This window comes from Bombina bombina, chromosome 2 (assembly GCF_027579735.1).
Source record: "Bombina bombina isolate aBomBom1 chromosome 2, aBomBom1.pri, whole genome shotgun sequence".
Lineage (NCBI taxonomy): Eukaryota > Metazoa > Chordata > Amphibia > Anura > Bombinatoridae > Bombina > Bombina bombina.
The window spans coordinates 254,928,107-254,955,915 of NC_069500.1; the positions used below are offsets into that span (position 1 = coordinate 254,928,107).

Below are 27,809 nucleotides of genomic sequence, written 5' to 3' on the forward strand. Positions count from 1 at the left end.
GGTGTGGAGTAGATAAGGAGGGCCGGAAGTGACTACCCCACGGGCAAAGGCTATGAATCTAGATTAGCCATATTTTATACGCAGCTTCTAATGGAAGAGTCTAGAACATAAGCCTCTTGCCATATGAGTACTACAAGCGACCAAACATATAGTGAAACAGGTCACACTTGGTCCCTATGGCAAAAAAAAAATCGCTCAGAAAATATGTTTAACACTAATGTGTAACCATGACTCATATCATTAAACCGCTCTAAATAGATAGCGCCAAACTAAGCAATTAACTGTAACGAAATCTGATCCTTATCTTAGTCAAGGCAACGATTTTGTAATATCAACATGTGGAAGACGCAAATACTAGAATAAAAAAAAAACTGAGTGTAAATGGAGGGACATCATGTGAACAATCGTAAGTACATATAAGCGTGTCTCTTGTGCTCATGAAAAAACAGACCGGGCATTGGTTGAAATGCGAGTGCTTAGCATCAGCATTGTACTCAGATATAAGCCTGTCCCTGAGCCTGCCAGCTAAGAGAATAGGCCTCCTCCACTAACCAACTCCAGCCCTGAAGATTCTGCAGAGTCCCAGTCCTTCTGGAAGGTGGGTTACAGCAAAGTCCGGCTTCCCTCTCAAGATGTTATGCTGCAGTCGCCAATTTTGAGCAGGACCGTTCTGAAAACTAGTCTCTCTGAGGAGAGACCACACTGTCCTGCGTGCAAAAAATAACCTTGCGTTCCCCCGGGTCGATGGTGCTGCGGTATGAATCCATCTCTTGCAAGGTAAAATCGGCTTGGCGTCTTCGATCTTGATAAATGCTGAGGGGCTGTGGGAGATGTCATGTAGTTAGGCATCCCTGTTATAGAGGCAAATATCTTTCCAGCCTTGTCGCATAACGTAGTCGCCCCACTCTCCGCCGCATCAATCATGGCAACTACCCTCTCCTTGTCTTCCTCTAGAGGGCCGGCCGCATCCCCCTGGGACACAATAGAAGGTAGATATCTCACACTTTTGCTGGACTGTAAGCAGACCTGGCCCCCCCCCCTCAGAAGCTGCAGACATATGTAGTTGCTTTTCCATGGCCACTTCTTCTGGCTCTGCATCAGTCTTTGCTTCGTGTATAGATGCCGCCTCGTCTAAGTGGATATACTCCATGAGGGACAAGAAGCAGTCTAATCTATCGCACATTGTGCGCTCAAAAGAGGTCATCAGTTCTTGTAGGGTGGCACATAAATCCACCATTTTCAATATTGCTGTTAGGCAGAGAATTTCAATATTCTCTGCTTACCAGTTTTCCTGGGGGGGGTGGGGGAGCTGAGCTCTCTCTTCTTAGAGGCCGCCAGAGACACTCAGCGGTCCAGTCTGGGAAGTCCTGTTGCGATGTGAACACATTTTTATGTTGTTCCATTCAGCAAAGTATCCTCTGTGTCATGAGTTATGAGTACTTGCTAGATGGCTAATTATTTTCCAGATTACAGGCGGAATGCAACTCTGAATTACAGAGCTCCCAGTTTAGTGGCCATCTTGGACCATAGCCCGGACACGCCCCCTGTATGTCCTTATTTAATGAGCCACATAAGCTTAAATTAGTATAACACCCAGATCAATAACCTGAACAAATGTCAGTGGTGCTTAAAGTTATCATAGATATTGTAAGTTACGCCTATATACATCATGCCAATACTGGTAAGGCTAAGTTAAGTTTAGATAACTAAAGTAACATTACTGCTATACCCTAAAATACCCCCAACGTTTAAGGGTCTATCAAAGTTAGATTACTATTTAGAAGAGCTATTTGCTGTTTGCCAATTAAGGCCAACATGTATTTAACAAATAATTTGCAGGAGAGAGAAGCAGTGTGAACGCCTCTTTGCTTCTCTCTCCTGCAAATGATTGAATTGCTGGTATTTGTAATCCCGGCACCGACTGGGACAGAATGAACAATTGTGTGGGACACTGGGACAGCGCCTCCAAACAGGTATATATATATATATATATATATATATAAAATATAAAAATGTCTTTATATATTTATGTGTGTGTGTTTGTAAATACATATCTATATGTATATATAAATATATTTATATAGATCTATAATTATATATGTATTTATAATTTTCAGTGCAACTGCAAATCCAAAAACTGGTCATATGCTTTTATGCAAATACAGGATATCTTGAGGGGGGAAAACATAAATTATGCTTACCTGATAATTTCCTTTTCTTCACACGGAAAGAGTACACAGCTGCATTCATTACTTTTCAGAACCTGGCCACCAGGAGGAGGCAAAGACACCTCAGCCAAAGGCTTAAATACCTCTCCCACATCCCAAATCCCCCAGTCATTCTGCCGAGGAACAAGGAACAGTGGAAGAAGCATAGGGTGAAAAAGGTGCCAGAAGAAAAAAATAATTACGGGCGGGGAGCGGTGGACTCTGTCTGAAGAAAAGGAAATAATCAGGTAAGCATAATTTATGATTTTCTTCATAAACGGAAAGAGTCCACACCAGCATTAATTACTTTTGGGAAAACAATACCCAAGCTATAGAGGACACTGAATGCAAAAATGGCAGGGTACAAAAGGCGGCCCATTCTGAGGGCACCAAGCCTAAAACCCTTACACCAGAAACCACAGCTTTGTCCGAAGCCAAGGAAAATAAAGAAAAATTTTGAAAAAAGAAAAAGCCCAAATACACAGATCCACAGATAGATCATAAGCCTTGCTAGAGACCGCAGGAACTAGACTTGACTGAGCCAACAGTCTCCAAAAGACACCATCAACCACCAGGTGGTCTCCAAACAACAACCCCCTTACTAGAGAAAGGGATCAAACAGTCATACGGTCCTAAAAGGAGAAAAAGACACAAAGAAGCCTTAAAGGATTCCAGGGAAACTTACATAGGGTACAACGAAAAACCTAAATAGGTCCCAAACAAACCTCAAGGAACACAGGTCGAAAAACCTCGAGGCCAAGCCAACAGAGACCCCACCGGTCTCACAGAACAAGGAGGGCAGCACCCAACCCTATTGCTCAAAATCCACGGGATCAAATCCCTGAGATTGAAAAAGAGAAGAAATCTTCCCTAACCAAAGACCTAGAAGGTAACTGGAGACAAAAGCCCCATAAACCATTAGGGACTGTTCAGAATATCCAAATCTTGTGCAGCAGCTCAGATAGGGAATCCCCTGACGGCAACCCCTGAGGACTCAGAACGCTGCATGCTGCTATCATCCGAAGATGATCTAGAAATTTCAAAATAAACAAGCAAATGGAAATGCCAACAGTCTCGACCGGCAGGAAGAGATTTCCAGGGGGAATAAGTCCTAAAAGGACAATCCCAAGGAACCTTGAAAGGCAAAACCACCAGGAACTGGCTGCACGAAGGACCAAACAAACCTTCAACTTTTAACCCACAACAGGAAGGAACACTCTGGATCCCGAGTTGGAACCCATAGAGAATGTCGTAGTGGACCTCAACGGAGTCCCGTCCAAGCTCAGAACTGGAAAGATTCTCAAGAAACAAGACTAAGAAGATTACTTCATCCCCTTATTTCTAATCCTGCATGATTCCATAAAAGATCCAACATAAGGACCCTAGAACTAGAAATATCTGAAACGAAAAACCCCTCCTGAGGATTCAGACCTCACAGGGGATGATTTCGAGATAGGCCGGAAAAAACAGGCAAAAAAACAAATTCATAAAAAACCCAGACCAAAGGGAAGAGAACGCCCCTAGCAGGAGGCCAACTCCCCACCAACAAGGTTCTAAGTCATAATCACTCTAGAACCCAAAAGAGGACCACCCCAAAGAAGAGAATGCAGAGCATCCTGATACAGGCGGAACAGCCCCTAAACGAAAACTGGGAAGGAAGAGACAACTGATCATCTAAAATGGAACTACAAACGCCCGGGCCTCAACTATCGTCAAGAAAAATCGGATGAAATGCCAACAGTCTCGACCGGCAGGAAGAGATTTCCAGAGGGAATAAGTCCTAAAAGGACAATCCTAAGGAACCTTGAAAGGCAAAACCACCAGGAACTGGCTGCACGAAGGACCAAAAAAACCTTCAACTTTTAACCCACAACAGGAAGGAACACTCTGGATCCCGAGTTGGAACCCATAGAGAATGTCGTAGTGGACCTCAACAGAGTCCCGTCCAAGCTCAGAACTGGAAAGATTCTCAAGAAACAAGACTAAGAAGATTACTTCATCCCCTTATGTCTAATCCTGCATGCCCCATTCGCATCAGAAGACTCATGATCCACCACCCCTTTAAGAGTGGGGTCCTCCAACAACGCCAAAATGTGCCTTAGCAGAACACGAAGATGCGCCAGTCTATAGCAAAAAGCATAACTTACCTCCAGAGGAAACAGGCCCCCTTCCAGAGAAGGATAAGCCGCATTTGGGTTACCTACATGTGTAGTAAGAGTTGGTTGTAGGGAACGCAAATCGCGAAAAGCAGAATCCCCGGAGGCAGATGGCTCAGCGGGTCCCTGGTTCCCCGATCCCAAGGAACGGAGAACTCCAAAGCGGCATTTGGAACATAACTGATGGACATGTATCACCCAGGCCAATTCATATTCTTGACAAGAAGTAGAATCAGAATCAGAGACATCCGTCAACAAAAAATCAAAATCTTCCATAACTGGGATATTGATAAAAACTGGACCAATAATAAAAATGTAACGGCACCTTACAACCCCAATGGCTGGTGCACTCACCACCTCCTATGAACCAGACACCAGCTAAACAGAATTTCTTCCGTTGCCACACAGTCAGGAATGTGGAAATGGAGAGCCCAAAACATGACCATGCCCGGTCACAAGGTGTACTGTGCAGTCCATGAAAAAGCATGCCCGACCGTAAAGGCCGCGTCACTTGCAATAGGCCGTTATGTTCCGAAATAGCCATGAGCCCTAGTAATACTACAGATTAGCAAACAGAATCATATAACAAACATGATTAAACCCCACCCTGTTCAATAATCCCCCTTAGGAGATATTAACCCTTGATTCCAAGACACAAAAGGAGCCTCACTGAGACCCTGTAGTTAAAATAGTTCCGTGAGGCTATAGCCCCTCGGATAACTGTTGTATTTATTACCAAACATCCATGATGAAATAAAATTAAACGATCTTACCGGAATCTGCACCGTGGAACAGGAACACGGCCCTTCAAGTGTGACAGATGATAGTGTCGCTTCTGCCATGGACTTGAGAGAAGAAAGCAGGCAGTGAAACTCGTCAACGCTGATAGCTTGTGGAGCTGTTAATCTGAGTCAGGATGGTTTTACAGGAAATCTCTCCCTGCATCTCCGGACTCTAACTTTTATCCATGCTCTCACTGAGAGGCTGACAGAACTACTTAAAACTCCAGTCCCATTCTGAAGAGTACTACCCTCCATAAGAGACTATCGAAAACTCCTGACACTTCTCTGCCAACCTCCTGGGACGAAAGGCAAAGAATGACAGGGGGATGTGGGAGAGATGTTTAAGCCTCTGGCTGGGGTGTCTTTGCCTCCTCCTGGTGGCCAGGTTCTGAATTCCCAAAAGTAATGAATGCAGCTGTGGACTCTTTCCGTTTATGAAGAAAAGTCTAGTCTAGTCAGAATTAAACTTTTACTCCTATTATAAATTTTTCTTTGTTCTCTTGGTATATTTATTTGAAAAAGCAAGAATGTAAGCATAGGAGCCTGCCCATTATTGATTCAGCACCTGGGTAGCACTTTCTGATTAGTGGCTAAATGTAGCCACCAATCAGCAAGCACTACCCAGGTGCTGAACCAAAAATGGGCTGGCTCTAAAGCTTACATTCAAATAAATATACTAAGATAAAGAAGAAAATTTGATAATGGGAGTAAATTAGAAAGTTGCTTAAAATTGTTGCTGTATCTGAATCATGAAAGTTTAATTTTGACTAGACTATTACTATAATAATTATGATCAAAAGTACAAAGCTTTAAATATAGATTCATTACAAATATTTATATTTTGCCAGTATAAACAGATCTGAGGTTGAGATAGTAAGTAATTAAAATAACTATTTACATTATGATTATAATTTTTTTTTCACTAAAACAGTTATCTCCATAAACTGTCATTCAATAGAATGCAAATACAGACAATGTTAAGTCTCAAACAGTTAAAGGGATATGAAACCCAATTTTTTTGTTTCATGATTTAGAAAGAGCATGCAATTTTAAACAACTTTCTAATTTACTTCTATTATCTAATTTGCTTCATTTTCTTGATATCCTTTGCTGAAAGGCATATCTAGATAGGCTCAGTAGCTGCTGATTGGTGGCTGCACATAGATGCCTCGTGTGATTGGCTCCCCGTGTGCATTGATATTTCTTCAACAAAGAATATCTAAAGAATAAAGCAAATTATATAATAGAAGTAAATTGGAATGTTGTTTATAATTGTATTCTATATCTGAATCATGAAAGAAAAATGTGGGGTTTAATGTCCCTTTAACCATTTTTGGGAGCATGTACAGCTATGCACTCTGTGCATGTTGAATACACCAGCAGCCATATTGGGAAGAAAATAGATGCTTGTCTCCCTATCCAATATGGCTACACAATAGATCATACATGCACAGCTTACTGTACTAGACAGCCTATGCAATGCACAGATTAACCATTACTAATTTTATAAACTTGAGAAATGTGTGACAATTTCTCCTAGTTCTTGGTGCTAAACTAGGACAATCCTACATTTTGTAAGTGGATGTAAGGTATCAGCTCTATACTCTTGTTGTCTGATTTACCTTCAAACAGTCAATTAACTTATGGGTTTAACTACAGTCACATAATTATTACATTATTTTACATTTCTTCCTCATGTCTTACCAACTCTTGGATATGATGTATTATGGATACCACGTAGACTTGAGCATTCTTCTTTAATACACGTTCTCTTGTATCCACCTTCTTCAATTATTGTCCCACTGCCACAGGTTGGGCAGAACTTATATCGACTGTGCCAGGCGAGCACTGATCTTGCTTGAGCTAATATTCCTTTAAAAAAAAAAATGGGAGAAATTATGCCTTGTGCAAAAAAATGGTCTCACACTTTATAAATACAATTCAAATTTTACTTGAATACTATACTTCCTAAGTTTTAATAGTTGGGTCAGAACTATAAAAAAGTGGGTAGTAAAAGGTCTTTACACAATGTCCAAACCAGTAAACCGCTCACAAGTGCGCATATTTAAAACCTATGACTTATACTCACTTGACTAATAGATGATTAGCTCAAATGTCCCACCAGTATTCGGGTCCTAACCTCAACCTTCCTTAATGGTCTCAAGCACATTCTTATCCCAAGCACCACTGTAAGAAAACTGGGTGCATATTCCCTGACAAGAGCAGACTGGGTGGAAGGATAACTAGGTATTAACCACAAATCTACTAGGTATGCAAATTTGTTTTGATACAAATGCAAATTCGTTAACAAACATGGATATTTGTTTCCCATAAATGAATATCTGAATGAATGCGCCACAAAAAAAATAAAGAAAACAAATAAATAATGATGAAATTTGTTTCCTTTAAAATACCTTAGGGATTAAAAATATTTACCTGAAAATTCTTCACAGAGCCCCGGCCCGTGCTAATAGGAGGCTTAGTGCAGCTCTCCAGCATGCTATAGATAAGGATATAAACGCTACAAGTAAACTTTTTCACCTGTAGCAAAGGAACATTTATATTTGTGTAAATGTTCAACGAATATTTAAAGGGACACTGAACCCAATTTTTTTTCTTTCATAATTCAGGTAGAGCATGAAATTTTAAGCAACTTTCTAATTTACTCCTATTATCAATTTTTCTTTGTTCTCATGTTATCTTGATTTGAAAAAGCAGTAATAAAAGCTTAGGAGCCGGCCCATTTTTAGTCCAGCACCTTGGTAGAGCTTGCTGATTGGTTTGCTACATTTAGCCATAAATCAGCAAGTGCTACCCAGGTGCTGAACAAAAAATGGTCCTGCTCTAAAGCTTACAGTACTGCTTTTTCAAATCAAGCTAGCATGAGAACAAAGAAAAATTGATAATAGGAGTAAATTAGAAAGGTGCTTAAAATCTCATGCTCTATCTGAATCATGAAAGAAAAAAAATTGGGTTTAGTATCCCTTTAATAAAAAAGTCTGTTATTTTACTCTCTAATATTTTATTATTAATGCTACACAGCTGTAGGAGTTAATCTAAGTTATCCAAACAAAAAATGCCTGCAGCCCATCACCTCTAATCAGCTGCATTGCTTAACCTTATGTTACAGGAAATACAGCTCTTAAAAGGGACATTAGAGACAAGAAATCCAAAATTTTTCTTACATGACTCAGAACATACAATTTTAAACAACTTTCCAATTTTCTGCTATTATTAAATTTGCTTCATTCTCTTGGTATCCTTTGTTGAAAGAGCAGCAATGCATAACTGGGAGCTAAATGAACACATCTGGTAAGCCAATGAAAAGAGGCATATATGTCCAGCCACCAATGAGCATATACTGTAGCTCACAGCAGTTCTTTGCTGCTCCTGAGTCTACTTATGTGTGCTTTTCAACAAAGGATATCAAGAAAACAAAACTAACTATATAATAGAAGTAAATTGGGGAAGTTATTTAAAATTGTATGTAAAAGATTGATTCTGACTTTACTGTTCCTTTAAGCTGTTGGATGTGATATATTGAAGGATATTACATAAAAGGGAATTTCATAGTAATGTTAATACTGATGCTAAAAACACAAGGCCTTTTTAATATCCATAATGATTTTATTGTTCTTATATAGATATATGTAGAATGGTCTAAAAATAAAGTTTAAAAACAAAATTTAGAAGCTAGGGCTCCCAGTATAATGGCATTTACTATGCCCTGTTAAGAAGTATGTACACGTTGTATGTATATATATATATATATATATATATATATATATATATATATATATATATATATATTAAATTATTTATAATAATAATGATATCAATTTTAAAGTGTTGGTAAAACCTAGCATTTTTGAAATGCTAGGATTTATCAGTGTCACAAATAAAGGGGACGTACAGTCATTAAGTATAAAAATAACTTCATGCTAAAAGTACCTTTATTTGCAGCAAGTTTATGCCGAACTGAGCTCTTCCGGCTGCCCACGGCATAATGCTATTTCCTCAACGAGGTGACATTTTCACATCTTAGCCAACAGGGTGCTAGCTATCTGGCATAATGCCAATTGGCCTGCACAGCTATTGGCTAAGAGGTTGAAACAAAAAAAAATAAGGTTTTGCTGTGGGTGGCCGTAGGAGCTCAGCATAAACTTGCTGCAAATAAAGGAACTTTCAGCATGAAGTTTATTAATACTTCATGACTTTAAGTCCTCTTTATTTGTAGCACTGGTAAATTCTAGCATTTCAAAAATGCTAGGATTTACCAACACTTTAAGCTCAATGACTTTCTATCCGTCTACAGAGAAGGATTTTGTAGATGACAGCAGTGAATTGCAAACAAATGTAAAAAATAAATGCTCAAATTTGTTAGAACATGTAATTTTTGCATTGCTAGCACTAGGTAATTGTGTATTTACCTATGTGTTTAACCGATTTGTCGAGGTTAAAATCCTGCCTGTGAGCCTCAAGCACTGCAGCTCCCAAGCAGAACATGGGCAGTGATTGGTGGGGTTGTGAGACGTCTGCCTTTGATTGGCTGTGTGCTGTTAGGAAGCTGCAAGGCTTCTGGCTACACAATCAAGTTTTACCCATGTGTTTAAACCCTATGCAGGTAAAGTTATCAAGAGTCAGAAATGCAAATAAAAATTCATGATATAATGAATTAAACATTCAGTGTTTCTTTTAACCTAATTGAAACAGTTCCCAGCTTGTCTTTGGTCTAGTCTGTCTATTATAAGTTTATATTTTAGAGATACATTAAACTCAAAAGTTTAATTATGCATAATAATAAAAACCTAAATAAACTTTGCAATGAACATTCATTAATTATTTTGCCTGTGTTTCCTGCAATTTAGTTAACTGTGGTATTTTAACTCCTCCCATAAAAACTGGAATACAGAACATTCACATTCCTACACGCTGCACATTGATTGGCTGATTTGTGCTGGAGATCGTTTAAATCTGTCCCTAATTGGCTAATTGGAAAGAAAGATAAACAGCATTCAAGAGGCCAACGGGTGTATCCTGGGCCTGCAAAACAACCCTTTTAAAAACATTTGGGGCGCGATCCGATATAGATCGTAGTTTGCGGCGCAAGCGAGGGAACCCCCGCCGCCCGTAGTTTCAGTTCGCAACTCGAGCTATCCCATATATGGCGCCGTCAGATGCTAAAGTGCCGTAAGTCTGATAAACCAGCGATGTCCATAAATCTGCGTAAGTACAAATTTCTGGAGTCGCCAGTGACTTACGGCACTTTAGAAACTGCCGGCGCCTACAAAACCTTACTAAGTTATTTAAATTAAATCTCCCATACTGTCTAACACGCCTCCCAAACATAGCCCGACACGTCTAACCCTCTATCCGCTATGCCCCCTCATTCTCCTAATAATACAAAATGTATTAACCCCTAAACCGCCGCCACCTAATAAAGTTATTAACCCCTAAACCGCCGCTCCCGGACCCCTCCACCACCTACATTAACTACCCCCTAATGAGAGCCCCTTACACTGCCGCCACCTACATTACCTACCCCCTAATGTGAGCCCCTTACCCCGCCGCCACCTACATTAACTACCCCCTAATGTGAGTTCCTACCCCGCCGCCAGCTACATTAACTACCCCTTAATGTGAGCCCCTATACCGCCACCAGCTACATTAACTATCCCCTATAACTACCCCCTAATGTGAGCCCCTACCCCGCCGCCAGCTATATTAACTACCCCCTAATGTGAGCTCCTACCCCGCCGCCAGCTATATTAAAATTATTAACCCCTAATCTAATCCCCCTACCCCGCCGCCAGCTATATTAAAATTATTAACCCCTAATCTAATCCCCCTACCACGCCGCCAGCTATATTAAATTATTAACCCCTAATTTAATCCCCTACACCGCCGCCACCTATATTAAATTAATTAATCCCTAATCTAATCCCCCTACACTGCCGCCACCTATAATAAATGTATTACCCCCAATCTAATCCCCCTACACTGCCGCCACCTATATTAAATAGATTAACCCCTAATCTGACCCCCCTACACCGCCGCCATCTATAATAACTATATTAACCCTAATTATATTAGGGTTAATATAGTTAATATAGTTATTATATTATATATATTAACTATATTAACCCTAATTATATTAGGGTTAATATAGTTAATATCGTTATTATATTATATATATATTAAGTATAATAACCCTATCTAACTAACACCCCTAACTAAATTCTTATTAAAATACATCTAATTAATATTAATATTATTAATTAAAATATTCCTATTTAAATCTAAATACTTACCTATAAAATAAACCCTAAGATAGCTACAATATAATTAATAATTACATTGTAGATATTTTAGGGTTTATATTTATTTTACAGGTAACTTGGTATTTAACGAGGTACAATAGCTATTAAATAGTTAATAACTATTTAATAGCAACCTTGTTAAAATAATTACCAATTTACCTGTAAAATAAATCCTAACCTAAGTTACAAATACACCTACACTATCAATAAATTAAATAAACTACAAATATCTAAACTAAAATACAATTAAATACACTAAACTAAATTACAAAAAATAAAAAAAGATTACAAGAATTTTAAGCTAATTACACCTATTCTAACCCCCCTAATAAAATAATAAAGCCCCCCCAAAATAAAAAAAATGTCCCTACCCTATTCTAAATTACAAAAGTTAACAGCTCTATTACCAGCCCTTAAAAGGGCCTTTTGCGGGGCATGCCCAAAGTAAACAGCTCTTTTGCCTGTAAAAAAAACCACAATACCACCCCCCAACATTAAAGCCCCGATGGAGGACCTCTTCTTTGCCGCTTGGATGAAGACATCGCCTGGATGGAAGACTTCTTCTTTGCTGCTTGGATGAAGACATTGCCCGGACTGGATGAAGAGTTCGGCCCGGCTGGGTGAAGACGACTCAAGGTAGGGAGATCTTCTGGGGCTTAGTGTTAGGTTTTTTTAAGGGGGGTTTGGGTGGGTTTAGAGTAGGGGTATGTGGGTGGTGGGTTGTAATGTTGGGGGGTGGTATTGTGTTTTTTTTTACAGGCAAAAGAACTGTTTACTTTGGGGCATGCCCCGCAAAAAGCCCTTTTAAGGGCTGGTAAAAGAGCTGGTTAATTTTTAATTTAGAATAGGGTAGGGCATTTTTTTATTTTGGGGGCTTTATTATTTTATTAGGGGGCTTAGAATAGGTGTAATTAGCTTAAAATTCTTGTAATCTTTTTTTATTTTTTGTAATTTAGTGTTTGTTTTTGTAATTTAGTTTAGTGTATTTAATTGTATTTTAGTTTAGATATTTGTAGTTTATTTAATTTATTGATAGTGTAGGTGTATTTGTAACTTAGGTTAGGATTTATTTTACAGGTAAATTGGTAATTATTTTAACTAGGTAGCTATTAAATAGTTATTAACTATTTAATAGCTATTGTACCTAGTTAAAATAAATACCAAGTTACCTGTAAAATAAATATAAACCCTAAAATAGCTACAATGTAATTATTAATTATATTGTAGCTATCTTAGGGTTTATTTTATAGGTATTTAGATTTAAATAGGAATATTTTAATTAATAATATTAATAAGATTTATTTTAATAAGAATTTAGTTAGGGGTGTTAGAGTTAGATAGGGTTATTATACTTAATATATATATAATATAATAACTATATTAACTATATTAACCCTAATATAATTAAGGTTAATATAGTTAATATATATATATAATATATAAAAACTATATTAACTATATTAACCCTAATATAATTAGGGTTAATATAGTTAATATAGGTGGCGGCGGTATAGTGGGATTAGATTAGGGGTTAATATAGTTAATATAGGTGGCGGCGGTGTAGGGGGATTAGATTAGGGGGTAATACATTTATTATAGGTTGCGGCGGTGTAGGGGGATTTAGATTAGATGCAAAAGAGCTGATTACTTTGTGACAAAGCCCCGCCAAAAGCCCTTTTAAGGGCTGGTAAAAGAGCTGATTACTTTAGGGCAATGCCCCGCAAAAAGCCCTTTTAAGGGCTGGCAATAGAGCTGTTTTCTTTGGGGTAATGCCATGCAAAAAGTCCTTTTCAGGGCTATTTGTAGGGTTAGAATTAGGTTTAGTGGTAGGGATAGTTTAGTATTTTAGGGGTTAAATAATTTAATATAGGTGGCGGCGGTATAGGTGGATTAAATTAGGGTTAATAATTTAATATAGGTGGCGGCGGTATAGTGGGATTAGATTAGGGGCTAATAATTTTAATATAGCTGGCGGCGGGGTAGGAGCTCACATTAGGGGGTAGTTAATGTAGGTGGCGGCGGTGTAAGGGGCTCACATTAGGGGGTAGATAATGTAGATGGCGGTGGTGTAAGGGGCTCACATTAGGGGGTAGCTAATGTAGGTGGCGGCGGTGTAAGGGGCTGACATTAGGGGGTAGTTAATGTAGGTGGTGGCGGTGTAAGGGGCTCACATTAGGGGGTAGATAATGTAGATGGCGGCGGTGTAAGGGGCTCACATTAGGGGGTAGGTAATGTAGATGGCGGCGGGGTAAGGGGCTCACATTAGGGGGTAGGTAATGTAGATGGCGGCGGTGTAGGGGCTCACATTAGGGGGTTATACATTTAATATAGGTGGCGGCAGGGTCCGGGAGCGGCGGTTTAGGAGTTAAATACTTTATTAGGGATTGCGGCGGGGGATCGCGGTTGACAGGTAGATAGACATTGCGCATGCGTTAGGTGTTAGGTTTTATTTAGTAGTTCCCGGTTGCCAGGTAGACATTTATAGGTTTTATTTAGCAGCTAGTTTAGGGAGTTACGGGGCTCCAATAGACAGCGCAAGGCTTACTACGCCTGCAATTTGTGGCGAGGTAAAAATGGAGTAGAATTTCTCAATTTTCGCCACCTAAGTCCTTACGCTGTATATTGGATACCAAACTGCGCTGGTTTGGTATACCTGTCTATGGGCCAAAAAACTATGGCCGAAGGCAGAAATATACGAGCGTAACTTCTAGCTTACGCCGTATATGTGATACCAAACCAGCGCAAAATTTGGCGTCGCCGGCTTTTGCGGGCGACGCTGCATATTGGATCGAGGCCTAGATTTTACATACAGATGTTTTGTAATGTTGCAAATCACTTCTGATAAATAATTTAAAAAACTGCCTTTAAAGTCCATTTAAAGAAAACATTTAATATAATACAAACTCATGGTCAAATAGCAAAACCTTCTGGGAACTATGGACTTCTCTCTCTTACCTGCTTCATTGACCGTCAGCTGCAACAAGGCTGGCATTGGAGGTTGGAGAAAATAACAACCTTCATATTTATTTTCAAATGGTTCAGCAGAAAGACTTTCTACATTAAGGGCAAACCAAGCTACCTTTCCATCTTCATTCTTTCCAGTGTCATTATTAGTCTCTGAAGAGCGTGGAACATCCTTTAATTGTTTTTCAACACCAAGAAAAATCAACGAGACTTCCTCTGGTTTTGACAAGTATTCCTTCACATCTTCCAGCTGCAGTCTGCAAAGTCTGATTTCTGGATCTTGTGAACTATCCTTTGTCCCAATTAATGCTACCAAGGGAGACAGGTTTGAAAAAATAATGAAAACAGAGTTTTCCTGCGTTTGTTTTAACTTTAACCAGTTGGTGTCAGTCCTCTTGTCACTACTTCTATCCAAAAATGAAGTGCTAAAATAATTTTCATGTTCTTCTTCAGCACCTGTTAAAAAATAAGGTTTTGGTCCTCCCTTTGAATTAGACAGTAAGTTAACAATGTGCTTGTGACCCCAGAACTTTGCAATGTCCAATGCAGTCTGCTTTGATTTATTCACCAATGACTTGTCACACCTATAGAGAAACATTAAATCATAATACATTTATTCCTGTTAAACATTGCAAACATATAACAAAACAAAAGTAACAATTTATCAATTATACAGAATCCTAAAATAATGTAGCTGAGTGAAAACAATTTTGGGTTATAAAATGACAAATGTATAATATTAATAATATGAATTAAATGAACAATAGACAGTAATATTATTGCATAGTATTTACTTAGTGAAAATTTGTTATGGGGCCCTCATTTGTTATTTCCCCCCAGATAAAACTCACCCTAATCTGCTGCCATTACCACTTGACAGACCATCTAATTTGCATAGCATAGAAGGGATGAATGCGCTTAGAGCCATACTTCTCTTCTAAGCGGCTTTTCGCCTACCAAACATGATTTTCATTTTATTTATGTAATTCAAGTGGTTTCACTAAATAATAATTTTTTACATTATTTAGACAGAGCATATAATTAGAAAAAAAGTTTGCAATTTACTTCAATTATAAATTTACTTTGTTCTTGTGTTATTCTTTGTTGAAGAGATACCTAGGTAGGTAGCGTGCACATGCCTGTAGCACTACATGACCCGAAATAATGCTGCCATCTAGTGCTCTTGCTAACGTATAAGATTGTTACAAAACTGCTGCAATATAGTGCTGCTGACACGTGCACATTTCCTGCTTTTTCAACAAAGGACAACAAGCAAAATAAGAAATAGAAGTAAATTAGAAAGTTGTTTAAAATTGTATGTTCTATCTGGATCTTGACAGACAATGTTTGGGTTTTATGTCCCTTTAAGCCCTGCTAAGGAATTGGATTGACCAAGCATACACATTTTCTTATAGTACTTCTGATAGGTTAGAACGGAGAGCAAGTAGAGATATATCTAAATGTGGTGAATATTATTTTATTCTAATTTATAACTCATGTCCTGAATGGTTCATTTTTTTCCACAATATTCTGAAACATATTTATTTTGACAGATATTTATGTTCAGTTACTGATATTAGAGTGTGTTTTCCTGTACATTTGTTTTAAATGTTCTTTTATCTAAATATACTAGAAAAATAATATGGTAAAATATTGAAAAATAAAAATTACCCTTTCTCCAGGAGCATCTTCACGGCATCAAAGTGTCCATTTCTAGAGCCATACATTAGAGCAGTCCATCCATTTTCACCAGTTTCATTGATTATAGAAGAGGAATGACTAAGCAGCGCAAACAGCTTAGTAGTATCTCCTACAGCACAAAAGTTATGAAGCTGGGATATCATTTCCTTCCGAGGATTCTGCATTTCTGAAATATTCAATTTTATGTTTCTTGGTTAAAAATGGCAGAACTTATGTTTAAGTTATTAAACTTACTAAATGCTCTTATATAGGCTCAATGTCCTCAGGAAAGAAGCTGATAATATGTTGTATACAAAGCCGCTAAAAAAAAAAAAAAAAAAAAAAAAAAAAATGTTCTCTCCCACCCCACTGGAAGGTTGATTTCTACTGCTGTCTCTTAAAGATTTTCTATAGAAAAAAACAACAACAATATTGAAATTTCCTTTATAGGTAGCCGAAAGGGGAAAAGCAGCTATTTCAAATGACAAATAGGCTATTTACATACAATAGCACATATGATTGGTGGCTGCACATTTATGGCTCTTGTCATTTGCTCACCTTATATGTTTGCTTAACTCCCAGTAGTGCACTGATGCTTCTTCCAAAAAAGGATACTAAGAGAATGAAGCGAATTTGATAATAAAAGTAAAGTGGAAAGTTGTTTAAAACTGTATTTTCTGTCTCATTCATGAAAGAGATTTGAGTACAATGTCCTTCTAAAGGGACAGTAAACACCTTGAGATGTTTATATATAGTGTTTTGTTATGTGTAATTAAATAACTTTTCACTATATTTTCATTATTTATTTTGCCCCTTTTTTATGTAATTTAGCTCTGAATATTGATCAACTTCTAATTCTCAGAACCTAAAATGCACCCTGCTAACTTCTCAAGCCTACCTCTGCTACAGATCTGCCCCAAATTGGTTTTTATCTGATAACAATAGCAAAACAGTGTACTTTATGCTAAATTTATGACAGTGGCTAGCTTTGTTGTCTGTGCACCGAAGCCCAGATTGGCCCCTGCAAATATGGCAAATGAAGTTTAGCTATTGGAAAATAACGGCAGCAAAAAGATGTTCATTTGTTTTAAAAATATAAATTATGCTTACCAGATAATTTAATTTCCTTCTGTATAAGGAGAGTCCACAGCTTCTTTCCTTAGTGTTGGGAAATACTGAACCTGGCCACCAGGAAGAGGCAAAGACACCCCAGCCAAAGGCTTAAATACATCTCCCACTTCCCCCAGTCATTCTGCCAAGGTAACAAGGAACAGTAGGAGAAATATCAGGGTATAAAAAGATGCCAGAAGAAAAAGAAAATTTAGGGGGCCGCCCATCGGAGAACACATTATGTTTTCCTTCTTAATATAAGGAGAGTCCACAGCTTTATTCCTTACTGTTGGGAAACTTATACCCAAGCTCTAGAGGACACTGAATGATAACGGGAGGGACGAAAAGAGAGGCAGACCCTATTCTGAGGGCACCACAGCCTTCAAAACCTTTCTCCCGAAGGCTGCTTCAGCTGAAGCAAAAACATCAAACTTGTAAAATTTAGAAAAAGTATGTAAGGAGGACCAGGTAGCCGCCCTACAAACCTGAACTTCAATCCGACTGGCTGATTAAATCAAGATTTTTCCTACCTTAGTTCTGATTAGCTGATAGAATCCTATCAGCCAATCGGAATTCGAGGGACACCATCTTGGATGACGTCATTTAAAGGAACCGTCATTCGTCGTTAGTCCGTCGTGCTAGAAGGATGCTCCGCGCCAGATGTCTTCAAGATGGAGTCGCTCCTCATCAGATGGCAGAAGATAGAAGATGCTGCTTGGATGAAGCCTTCTTCCGGTCCGGATGTCCTCTTCTGCCCGGAAAGGATAAAGACTTCTGCCGGTCTGGATGTCCTCTTCTGCCCCATCGGATGACCACTTGTGCCCGGCTGGGTGAAGACGGCTCAAGGTAGGGTGATCTTCAATGGGGTAGTGTTAGTTTTTTTTTAGGGGGGATTGGGTGGGTTTTAGGAGTAGGGGTGTGTGGGTGGTGGGTTGTAATGTTGGGGGGGGTATTGTAATTTTTTTTTTTTTACAGGTAAAAGAGCTGATTACCTTGGGGCAATGCCCTGCAAAAGGCCCTTTTAAGGGCTATTTGTAATTTAGTATAGGGTAGGGCATTTTATTATTTTGGGGGCCTTTTTTATTTTATTAGGGGGCTTAGATTAGGTGTAATTAGTTTAAAATTCTTGTATTTTTTTTCCTGTAATTTAGTGGGGGTTTTTTCCGTAATTTAGTTTATTAAATTTAATTGTAATTAATTGTAGGTAGTTTAGGTAATTAGTTTAATGATAGTGTAGTGTTAGGTGTAATTGTAACTTAGGTTAGGATTTATTTTACACGTAATTTTGTACTTATTTTAGCTAGGTAGTTATTAAATAGTTAATAACTATTTAATAACTATTGTACCTAGTTAAAATAAATACAAAGTTGCCTGTGAAATAAATATAAATCATAAGCTAGCTACAATGTAACTATTAGTTATTTTGTAGCTAGCTTATGGTTTATTTTATAGGTATTTAGTTTTAAATAGGAATAATTTATTTAATTGTAGTTATTTTATTTAGATTTATTTAAATTATATTTAAATTAGGGGGGTGTTAGGGTTAGACTTAGGTTTAGGGGTTAATAACTTTATTATAGTGGCGGCGACGTTGGCGGTGGCAGATTAGGGGTTAATTAATTTAATATAGTTGGGGGGCAGATTAGGGGTTAATAACTTTAATATAGTGGCGGCGACGTTGGGGCAGTTTAGGGGTTAATAAATTAGATAGGTGGTGGCGACATTGTGGGTGGCAGATTAGGGGTAAATAAATATAATGTAGGTGTCGGCAATGTTGGGGGCAGCAGATTAGGGGTTTATAAGTATAATGTAGGTGGCGGCGGTGTCCGGAGCGGCAGATTAGGGGTTAATAGTATAATGCAGGTGGCGACGATGTCGGGGGCGGCAGATTAGGGGTTAATAAGTGTAATATAGGTATCGGCGATGTTGGGAGCAGCAGATTAGGGGTTCATAAGTATAATGTAGGTGGCGGCGGTGTCCGGGGCGGCAGATTAGGGGTTAATAATATAATGCAGGTGGCGACGATGTCGGGGCGGCAGATTAGGGGTTAATAAGTGTAAGATTAGGGGTGTTTAGACTCGGGCTTCATGTTAGGGTGTTAGGTGCAGACATAAATTTTATTTCCCCATAGGAAACAATGGGGCTGCGTTAGGAGCTGAACGCTGCTTTTTTGCAGGTGTTAGGTTTTTTTCAGCCAGCTCAGCCCCATTGTTTCCTATGGGGAAATCATGCACAAGGACGTTTAGCCAGTTTACCGCTACCGTAAGCAACGCTGGTATTGAGGTGAGATGTGGAGCTAAATGTTGCTCAACGTTCACTTTTTAGAGGCTAACGCCAGGTTTAAAAATACCTGTAATACCAGCATTGGCTTAAGGGAGCGGTGGGAAAAAAAGGAGCGTTAGCCCCGCAAGCCTTACCGTCAAAAACTCGTAATATAGACAAAACTTAGGCCATTTCATTCTGAGCTTCCAACGAATAAAATAAAAATAAAGAAAAAAAAAGCAGAATAACTGCCATGGACCTTTAACTTGTGATGTTCTCATCAGAAGCAATGAGCTCTATCATCTACATAGAAAAGTAAATTCTTCATCAATGTGACAAGCGGAAAAAAGAAGCAATCTATGGAAAGTATTCCAAAGATTTGTTTGGGCTTTAAACATGCACACACAAAAAAAAATCTATTTTAAATTCTTAGTTTAATCCTTTGCACAAACGTCTATGTTCCCATTGTAGTATAAAATATATAATTTGTAAATACGCATATAAACGCTCTAAACGTTTTCTAGCTGATAAACCAACTAGGCGGAATTTTACAGTCTCACAGCATCTCTAGTCTGGTCGTCCAGTACCAAAACTATGCATCAGTCACACCTAAAAAGCAAATGTGACTAGTACATAAAATAAATATAAATTAGATCACTGATACCAGGCTCCCTGATAAAAAAAAGGGGTTGAGGGCGTGTCCGAACTGCGATCCTGTGCGGTCGCATTTTCCAGTGGCTCCTACTGATAACTCTCTAATCCGCCGGTTTGCTGAGACATCCCACAGCATCACATCAACATTTGTCACACATATAGTGGCACTGCTCAGGGGACCGTAAATTCTTTTAAATCTTGCTGTATTTTTTACGTTGGGGCACTGCAATGGACGATAAGGGCCTGGAGCGACGGCTCATTAACAGGCGGCATTACCCTCCTCGCCTTGCCAAGGTATCTCACCTAAGTTGAGCCTACAACTACTTGGCACCGATTCTATCACCTTTACATTGCTAAATATACAAACATCAGGAGATTTTAAATTTGCAATATTGGCTGAACATGCAGTTGGGAGCTAGACAGCACTGAGATCTATCAACCCATATCAGCTCGCATTTTGAACGACTTGTGACTTGAATAAGCTGATGGAAAGAGCCCCATACGATATACTGATAAACAAGCTGTACATCACTACTGCACTGTCTACAACTACACAGAACACCGGGAAACCAGAAATCCAAAATGGCGCTTTGAAATATACGTGCACCATAGAAACAATTGCCCAGCGACAAGAGCTTACAGAGCTTAGTCCTACTATCTCTGCAACAGGAAAATTAGCTACCACTACGGATCTATCATCAAACCACATCAACTTATTTGATATTAACATTGGCTTCAGAGAAAAACAGCTACACGCAAGAGATCTCTGCTCTGACACCATGACATCACCAGAATGCAGCAGCAGGTTTCCTTTGGAGTGCCAGCGACAAGAACCTACAGAGCTCAGTCCTACTTTAGCTGCACCAAAAAAAAACAGACACTGCTACGGAACTAACTCCAAGCCACATCAAACTACTTGATCTCAACATCGGCTCCAGAGAAAGGCACTTGCACACAAAAGATCCCTGCTCAGACACCATGATACCACCGGAATGCAGCAGCGGGCTTCCTTTGGCTCCGCAAACAAGAATTACTGAACTTCTAAGTCACCTGCCATGCACCATCCTCCAGAATGGAAGTCAAAGTGACATTGTATTGAACCTACTAGATCCGGCAAGTATATACAACTTTACTCGGTCTACACATGTGGTGCCACAGCACTTCGTCATATCAGAGACGTTGTTTACCCAAATTAATTGGCTCAATATTATCCTACTAAAAGCGTCACTGATTTTCCTAAAGACCGGTCTGTATGCTCAGGAAAAGAAAGGGGGCTAATATTGACTAAGTCTTACAATCGAAACATCAGATCCTCACACAACTGTGTCTGGTACTTGTAGAAAGTTCTAATTCTGTTGGGTTGGGTTATTATTACCTTATTTAGTTCATAAGTTACTTTTTACTGCCATACATTTTCTTTCTTTGGCCTGTAGTGACAATAGACCCTCTAACATGATAATTTGGCAACCCTTCACTTCTTAAATTTAAATATTCCCTTTGTGGCCTGGGGCCGGGGCTGCTCGGGAGAGAATAGTAGAAAATACCCATTTGAGGGGATGCCTTTTTTTTTTACAGCTCTAAAACATGTTCAATGAACAGTAGCTACCCCAACAAAACAGTATAATGCGTTTTCCTTTTTTTTTGTATGCCAATGTTTATTGATGATGCTGGTTGAAAACCAAAAAAAAGCACCATTTCATATTTTTAGTTATCAGGGACAAGGTAAATGATAATTCAAAGTGTTCAATATGTGTATATGTTTCTTCTAATATTCACTGATGCCTCAACTTGGGTTTTTAATCCTGTATCATTATATTTGGTTTATATAACTTTACTATTGTATATTTTATGTTGATATTTTAAGGTCCCACCAATAAGTAACCCCACATAATATTTAACTCAGCACCCTAATCCAGGACTGTTTATTTCTCTTGTAAGGTGTATCCAGTCCACGGATTCATCCATTACTTGTGGGATATTCTCCTTACCAACAGGAAGCTGCAAGAGGAGCACAGCAGAGCTGTCTATATAGCTCCTCCCCTAAATGCCACCCCCAGTCATTCTCTTGCACCTCTCGACAAGGGAAGTAGCTAGAGAGATGTGGTGAATTAGTGTAGTTTATCTTAAATCAAAAGTTTGTTATTTTTAAACGGTGCCGGCGTTGTACTGTTTTTTTTACATCAGGCAGAAATTAGAAGAAATATTTGCCTGAGGTTTTTGATGATCTTAGCAGGTTGTAACTAAGGTCCACTGCTGTTCTCACACATAACTGAAGAGTATGGGGAAACTTCAGCTGGGAGAACAGCCTGCAGAATTAACTGCCCTGAGGTATGTTCAGTATAATTTTTTCTAGAGGATGAGAAGAACTAGAAAATGCTGACAGTGCCTGATATAGTTAAGGTAAGCCTGATTGCAGTGATTTAATAACGACTGGCATCATGCTTGCAGTAAAGGGTAATTTTCATATTACTTTCTATTATGGCTTAGTATGTAAAACGTTATATATATATATATATATATATATATAAAAGGAACGTTTTTTACTGAGGTGATAAATCTTTATTTGGGGCCTAGTTTTCCACATGGCTGTTATTTTACTCCTAGGAATAGTTTTTTAAGGCCCTCTGACTTTGAGTGCATGGTGGGAGGGGCCTATTTTCACGCTCTAATTGCGCAGTTGTTTCTTACATCCTGAGACATCCAGCTTCCCTGAAGGAGTCCCCTGACATATTGGACCTCTGTAAAGGGTTTTTGTGCCTAAAAAAAGTCGTTTTATGGGAAGGTAGGAGCCACAGTAGAGCTGTGGCAGTTTGATTGTGACTGTTATAACGTTTTTTACCGTTTTTTTGCTTCTTTTTTTAATCTGAGGGGTTAATCATCCATTTGTAAGTGGGTGCAATGCTATTTTAGTCTATTATATACACTGTAAAAATTTCATAGAGTTAACTGCTTTTTTCACTGTTTTGCAGTTTTTGTGTTTGTTTTTTTCCCTTAAAGGCATAGTACTGTTTTTTATATTCTGCTTTTTCACATTAATTAAAGTGTTTTCAAAGTACATCTAGCGCGCCCATTGCGTATACTTTACAAGACATGGCAGCAGTTATGAATCATACTCTTACAGAAGTATTGTCCAAACTGCCAGGGTTACAAGGAAAGCGAGACAGCTCTGGGACTAGAAAAAATACAGAGCTCTCTGACGCTTTAGTAGCTATGTCCGATATACCCTCACAATGTGCAGAAGCCGAAGAAGGAGAGCTTCTATCTGTGGGTGATTTTTCTGACTCAGGGAAGACACTTCAACCTGATTCTGATATGTCTACATTTAAATTTAAGCTTGAACACCTCCGCATGTTGCTCAGGGAGGTTTTAGCAAATCTGGATGACTGTGACGCCACTGTAGTCCCAGAGAAATTGTGTAAATTGGATAAATACTACGCAGTGCCTGTTTACACTGATGTTTTTCCAATACCTAAGAGGGTTTCAGAAATTATTACTAAGGAATGGGATAGACCAGGTGTACCGTTCTCTCCCCCTCCTGTTTTTAAAAAGATGTTTCCCATAGATGCCGCTACACGAGACTTGCGGCAAATGGTCCCTAAGGTGGAGGGAGCAGTCTCTACTCTAGCGAAGCATACAACTATCCCTGTCGAGGAAAGTTGTGCTTTTCTAGACCCAATGGACAAAAAATTAGAGGGTTACCTTAAGAAATTTTTTATTCAACAAGGTTTTATTCTCCAGCCCCTTGCATGCATTGCCCCCGTCACTGCTGCTGCGGCCTTCTGGTTTGAGTCTTTAGAAGAGGCTCTACAGGTAGAAACCCCATTGGATGATATCCTTGACAAGCTTAAAGCTCTTAAGCTAGCCAATTCATTTGTTTCTGACGCCGTTGTTCATTTAACCAAACTAACGGCTAAGAACTCAGGTTTTGCTATTCAGGCGCGTAGGGCGCTATGGCTTAAATCCTGGTCCGCTGACGTTACTTCAAAGTCTAAGCTTCTCAACATTCCCTTCAAGGGGCAGACCCTATTCGGGCCTGGACTGAAGGAGATCATTTCTGATATTACTGGAGGAAAAGGTCACGCCCTTCCTCAGGATAGGTCCAACAAATTAAGGACCAAACAGCCTAATATTCGTGCCTTTCGAAACTTCAAGAGTGGCGCAGCTTCAACTTCCTCTAATACAAAACAAGAGGGAAATGTTGCCCAGTCCAAGCCGGTCTGGAGACCTAACCAGGCTTGGAACAAAGGAAAGCAGGCCAAAAAACCTGCTGCTGCCTCTAAGACAGCATGAAAGATCAGCCCCCGATCCAGTAACGGATCTAGTAGGGGGCAGACTTTCTCTCTTCGCCCAGGCTTGGGCAAGAGATGTCCAGGATCCCTGGGCATTAGAAATTGTGTCCCAGGGATATCTTCTGGACTTCAAAGCTTCTTCCCCAAAAGGAAGATTTCATCTCTCACAATTATCTGCAAACCAGATAAAGAGAGAGGCATTCTTACATTGTGTTCAAGACCTCCTAGTTATGGGAGTGATCCACCCAGTTCCAAAGGAGGAACAGGGGCAAGGCTTCTATTCAAATCTGTTTGTGGTTCCCAAGAAAGAGGGAACCTTCAGACCAATCTTAGATCTCAAGATCCTAAACAAATTTCTCAGGGTCCCATTCTTCAAGATGGAGACTATTCGAACCATCCTACCTATGATCCAGGAGGGTCAATATATGACTACCGTGGACTTAAAGGATACTTATCTGCACATTCCGATACACAGAGATCATCATCGGTTTCTCAGGTTCGCCTTCCTAGACAGGCATTACCAGTTTGTGGCTCTTCCCTTTGGGTTAGCTACGGCACCAAGAATCTTTACGAAGGTTCTGGGGTCAATCCTAGCGGTCCTAAGGTCGCGGGGTATAGCAGTAGCCCCTTACCTAGACGACATTCTAATACAGGCGTCGAATTTTCAAATCGCCAGGTCCCATACAGACATTGTTCTGGCATTTCTGAGGTCGCATGGGTGGAAAGTGAACGAAGAAAAAAGTTCTCTATCCCCTCTCACAAGAGTTTCCTTCCTAGGAACTCTGATAGATTCTGTAGAAATGAAGATTTACCTGACAGAGGCCAGGTTGTCAAAACTTCTAAATTCCTGCCGTGTTCTTTATTCTACTTCTCGCCCTTCAATGGCTCAGTGTATGGAAGTAATCGGCTTAATGGTAGCGGCAATGGACATAGTGCCGTTTGCCCGCCTACATCTCAGACCGCTGCAACTCTGCATGCTCAGTCAGTGGAATGGGGATTACACAGATTTGTCCCCTCTACTAAATCTGGATCAAGAGACCAGGATTCTCTTCTCTGGTGGCTATCTCGGGTCCATCTGTCCAAGGGTATGACCTTCCGCAGGCCAGATTGGACAATAGTAACGACAGATGCCAGCCTTCTGGGCTGGGGTGCAGTCTGGAACGCCCCGAAGGCTCAGGGCTTGTAGAGTCAGGAGGAGACACTCCTTCCGATAAACATTCTGGAACTAAGAGCGATATTCAATGCTCTTCAGGCTTGGCCTCAGCTAGCTGCGGTCAGGTTCATCAGATTTCAGTCGGACAACATCACGACTGTAGCCTACATCAACCATCAAGGGGGAACAAGGAGTTCCCTAGCAATGTTGGAGGTTTCAAAAATAATTCTATGGGCAGAGGTTCACTCTTGCCATCTATCAGCTATCCATATCCCAGGAGTAGAGAACTGGGAGGCGGATTTTCTAAGTCAACAGACTTTTCATCCGGGGGAGTGGGAACTCCATCCGGAGGTGTTTGCACAGTTGATTCAACTTTGGGGGAAACCAGAACTGGATCTCATGGCGTCTCGTCAGAACGCCAAGCTTCCTTGTTACGGATCCAGGTCCAGGGATCCCAAGGCAGCGCTGATAGATGCTCTAGCAGCGCCTTGGTCTTTCAACCTGGCTTATGTGTTTCCACCGTTTCCTCTGCTCCCTCGTCTGATTGCCAAGATCAAGCAGGAGAGAGCTTCAGTGATTTTGATAGCACCTGTGTGGACACGCAGGACTTGGTATGCAGATCTGGTGGACATGTCATCCCTTCCACCATGGACTCTACCGCTGAGGCAGGACCTTCTACTTCAGGGTCCTTTCAACCATCCAAATCTAATTTCTCTGCGTCTGACTGCTTGGAGATTGAACGCTTGATTTTATCAAAATGTGGTTTCTCCGAATCGGTCATTGATACCTTAATTCAGGCTCGAAAGCCTGTCACCAGGAAAACCTATCATAAGATATGGTGTAAATATCTTCATTGGTGTGAATCCAAGGGTTACTCATGGAGTAAAGTCAGGATTCCAAGGATATTATCTTTTCTCCAAGAGGGATTGGAGAAGGGATTGTCAGCTAGTTCCTTAAAGGGACAGATTTCTGCTCTGTCTATTCTTTTGCACAAGCGTCTGGCGGATGTTCCAGACATTCAGGCATTTTGTCAGGCTTTAGTAAGAATCAAGCCTGTGTTTAAACCTGTTGCTCCGCCATGGAGTTTAAATTTAGTTCTTAAAGTTCTTCAAGGGGTTCCGTTTGAACCTCTGCGTTCCATAGATATCAAGCTTTTATCTTGGAAAATTCTGTTTTTGGTAGCTATCTCTTTGGCTCGAAGAGTTTCAGAGTTATCTGCCTTGCAGTGTGATTCCCCTTATCTGATCTTCCATGCAGATAAGGTAGTTTTGCGTACCAAACCTGGGTTTCTTCCTAAGGTGGTATCTAATAAGAATATCAATCAGGAGATTGCTGTTCCGTCACTGTGTCCTAATCCTTCTTCAAAGAAGGAACGTCTATTACACAATCATGACGTGGTTCGTGCTTTAAATTTTTATTTACAAGCTACTAAAGATTTTCGTCAAACATCTGCATTGTTTGTTGTCTACTCTGGACAGAGGAAAGGCCAAAAGGCTTCAGCAACTTCTCTTTACTTTTGGTTAAGAAGTATAATTCGCTTAGCTTATGAGACTGCTGGCCAGCAGCCTCCTGAAAGAATTATATCTCATTCCACTAGAGCGGTGGCTTCCACATGGGCTTTTAAAAATGAGGCTTCTGTTGAAAAGATTTGTAAGGCGGCGACTTGGTCTTCGCTTCATACTTTTTCTAAATTCTACAAATTTGATACTTTTGCTTCTTCGGAGGCTATTTTTGAGAGAAAGGTCTTACAGGCAGTGGTGCCTTCCGTTTAAGCGCCTGCCTTGTCCCTCCCTTCATCCGTGTCCTATAGCTTTGGTATTGGTATCCCACAAGTAATGGATGAATCCGTGGACTGGATACACCTTACAAGAGAAAACAAAATTTATGCTTACCTGATAAATTTATTTCTCTTGTGGTGTATCCAGTCCACGGCCCGCCCTGTCATTTTAAGGCAGGTGTTTTTTATTTTTAAACTACAGTCACCACTGCACCCTATAGTTTCTCCTTTCTCTTGCTTGTCTTCGGTCGAATGACTGGAGGTGGCAGTTAGGGGAGGAGCTATATAGACAGCTCTGCTGTGGGTGATCCTCTTGCAGCTTCCTGTTGGGAAGGAGAATATCCCACAAGTAATGGATGAATCCGTGGACTGGATACACCACAAGAGAAATAAATTTATCAGGTAAGCATAAATTTTGTTTTGTATTATGTATTCACTGAGTATGGTATAACTAT

At 39.7% G+C, this 27,809-nt stretch overlaps 1 protein-coding gene across 2 annotated transcripts in view; it reads right to left on the reverse strand.

The window, feature by feature from the left end:
* Positions 1–27,809, reverse strand: part of NUDT12 (nudix hydrolase 12) — a 194,197-nt gene that overhangs the window by 49,536 nt on the left and 116,852 nt on the right. For both annotated transcript variants that reach the window (XM_053701524.1, XM_053701525.1), the window contains exons 2-4: positions 16,101–16,296; positions 14,421–15,013; positions 6,850–7,017 (exon numbers count right to left, since the gene is read on the reverse strand). In XM_053701524.1, coding sequence (XP_053557499.1) covers positions 6,850–7,017; positions 14,421–15,013; positions 16,101–16,294 — 955 coding nt within the window. In that variant the 5' untranslated portion in view covers positions 16,295–16,296. The remainder of the gene's footprint in view (positions 1–6,849; positions 7,018–14,420; positions 15,014–16,100; positions 16,297–27,809) is intronic.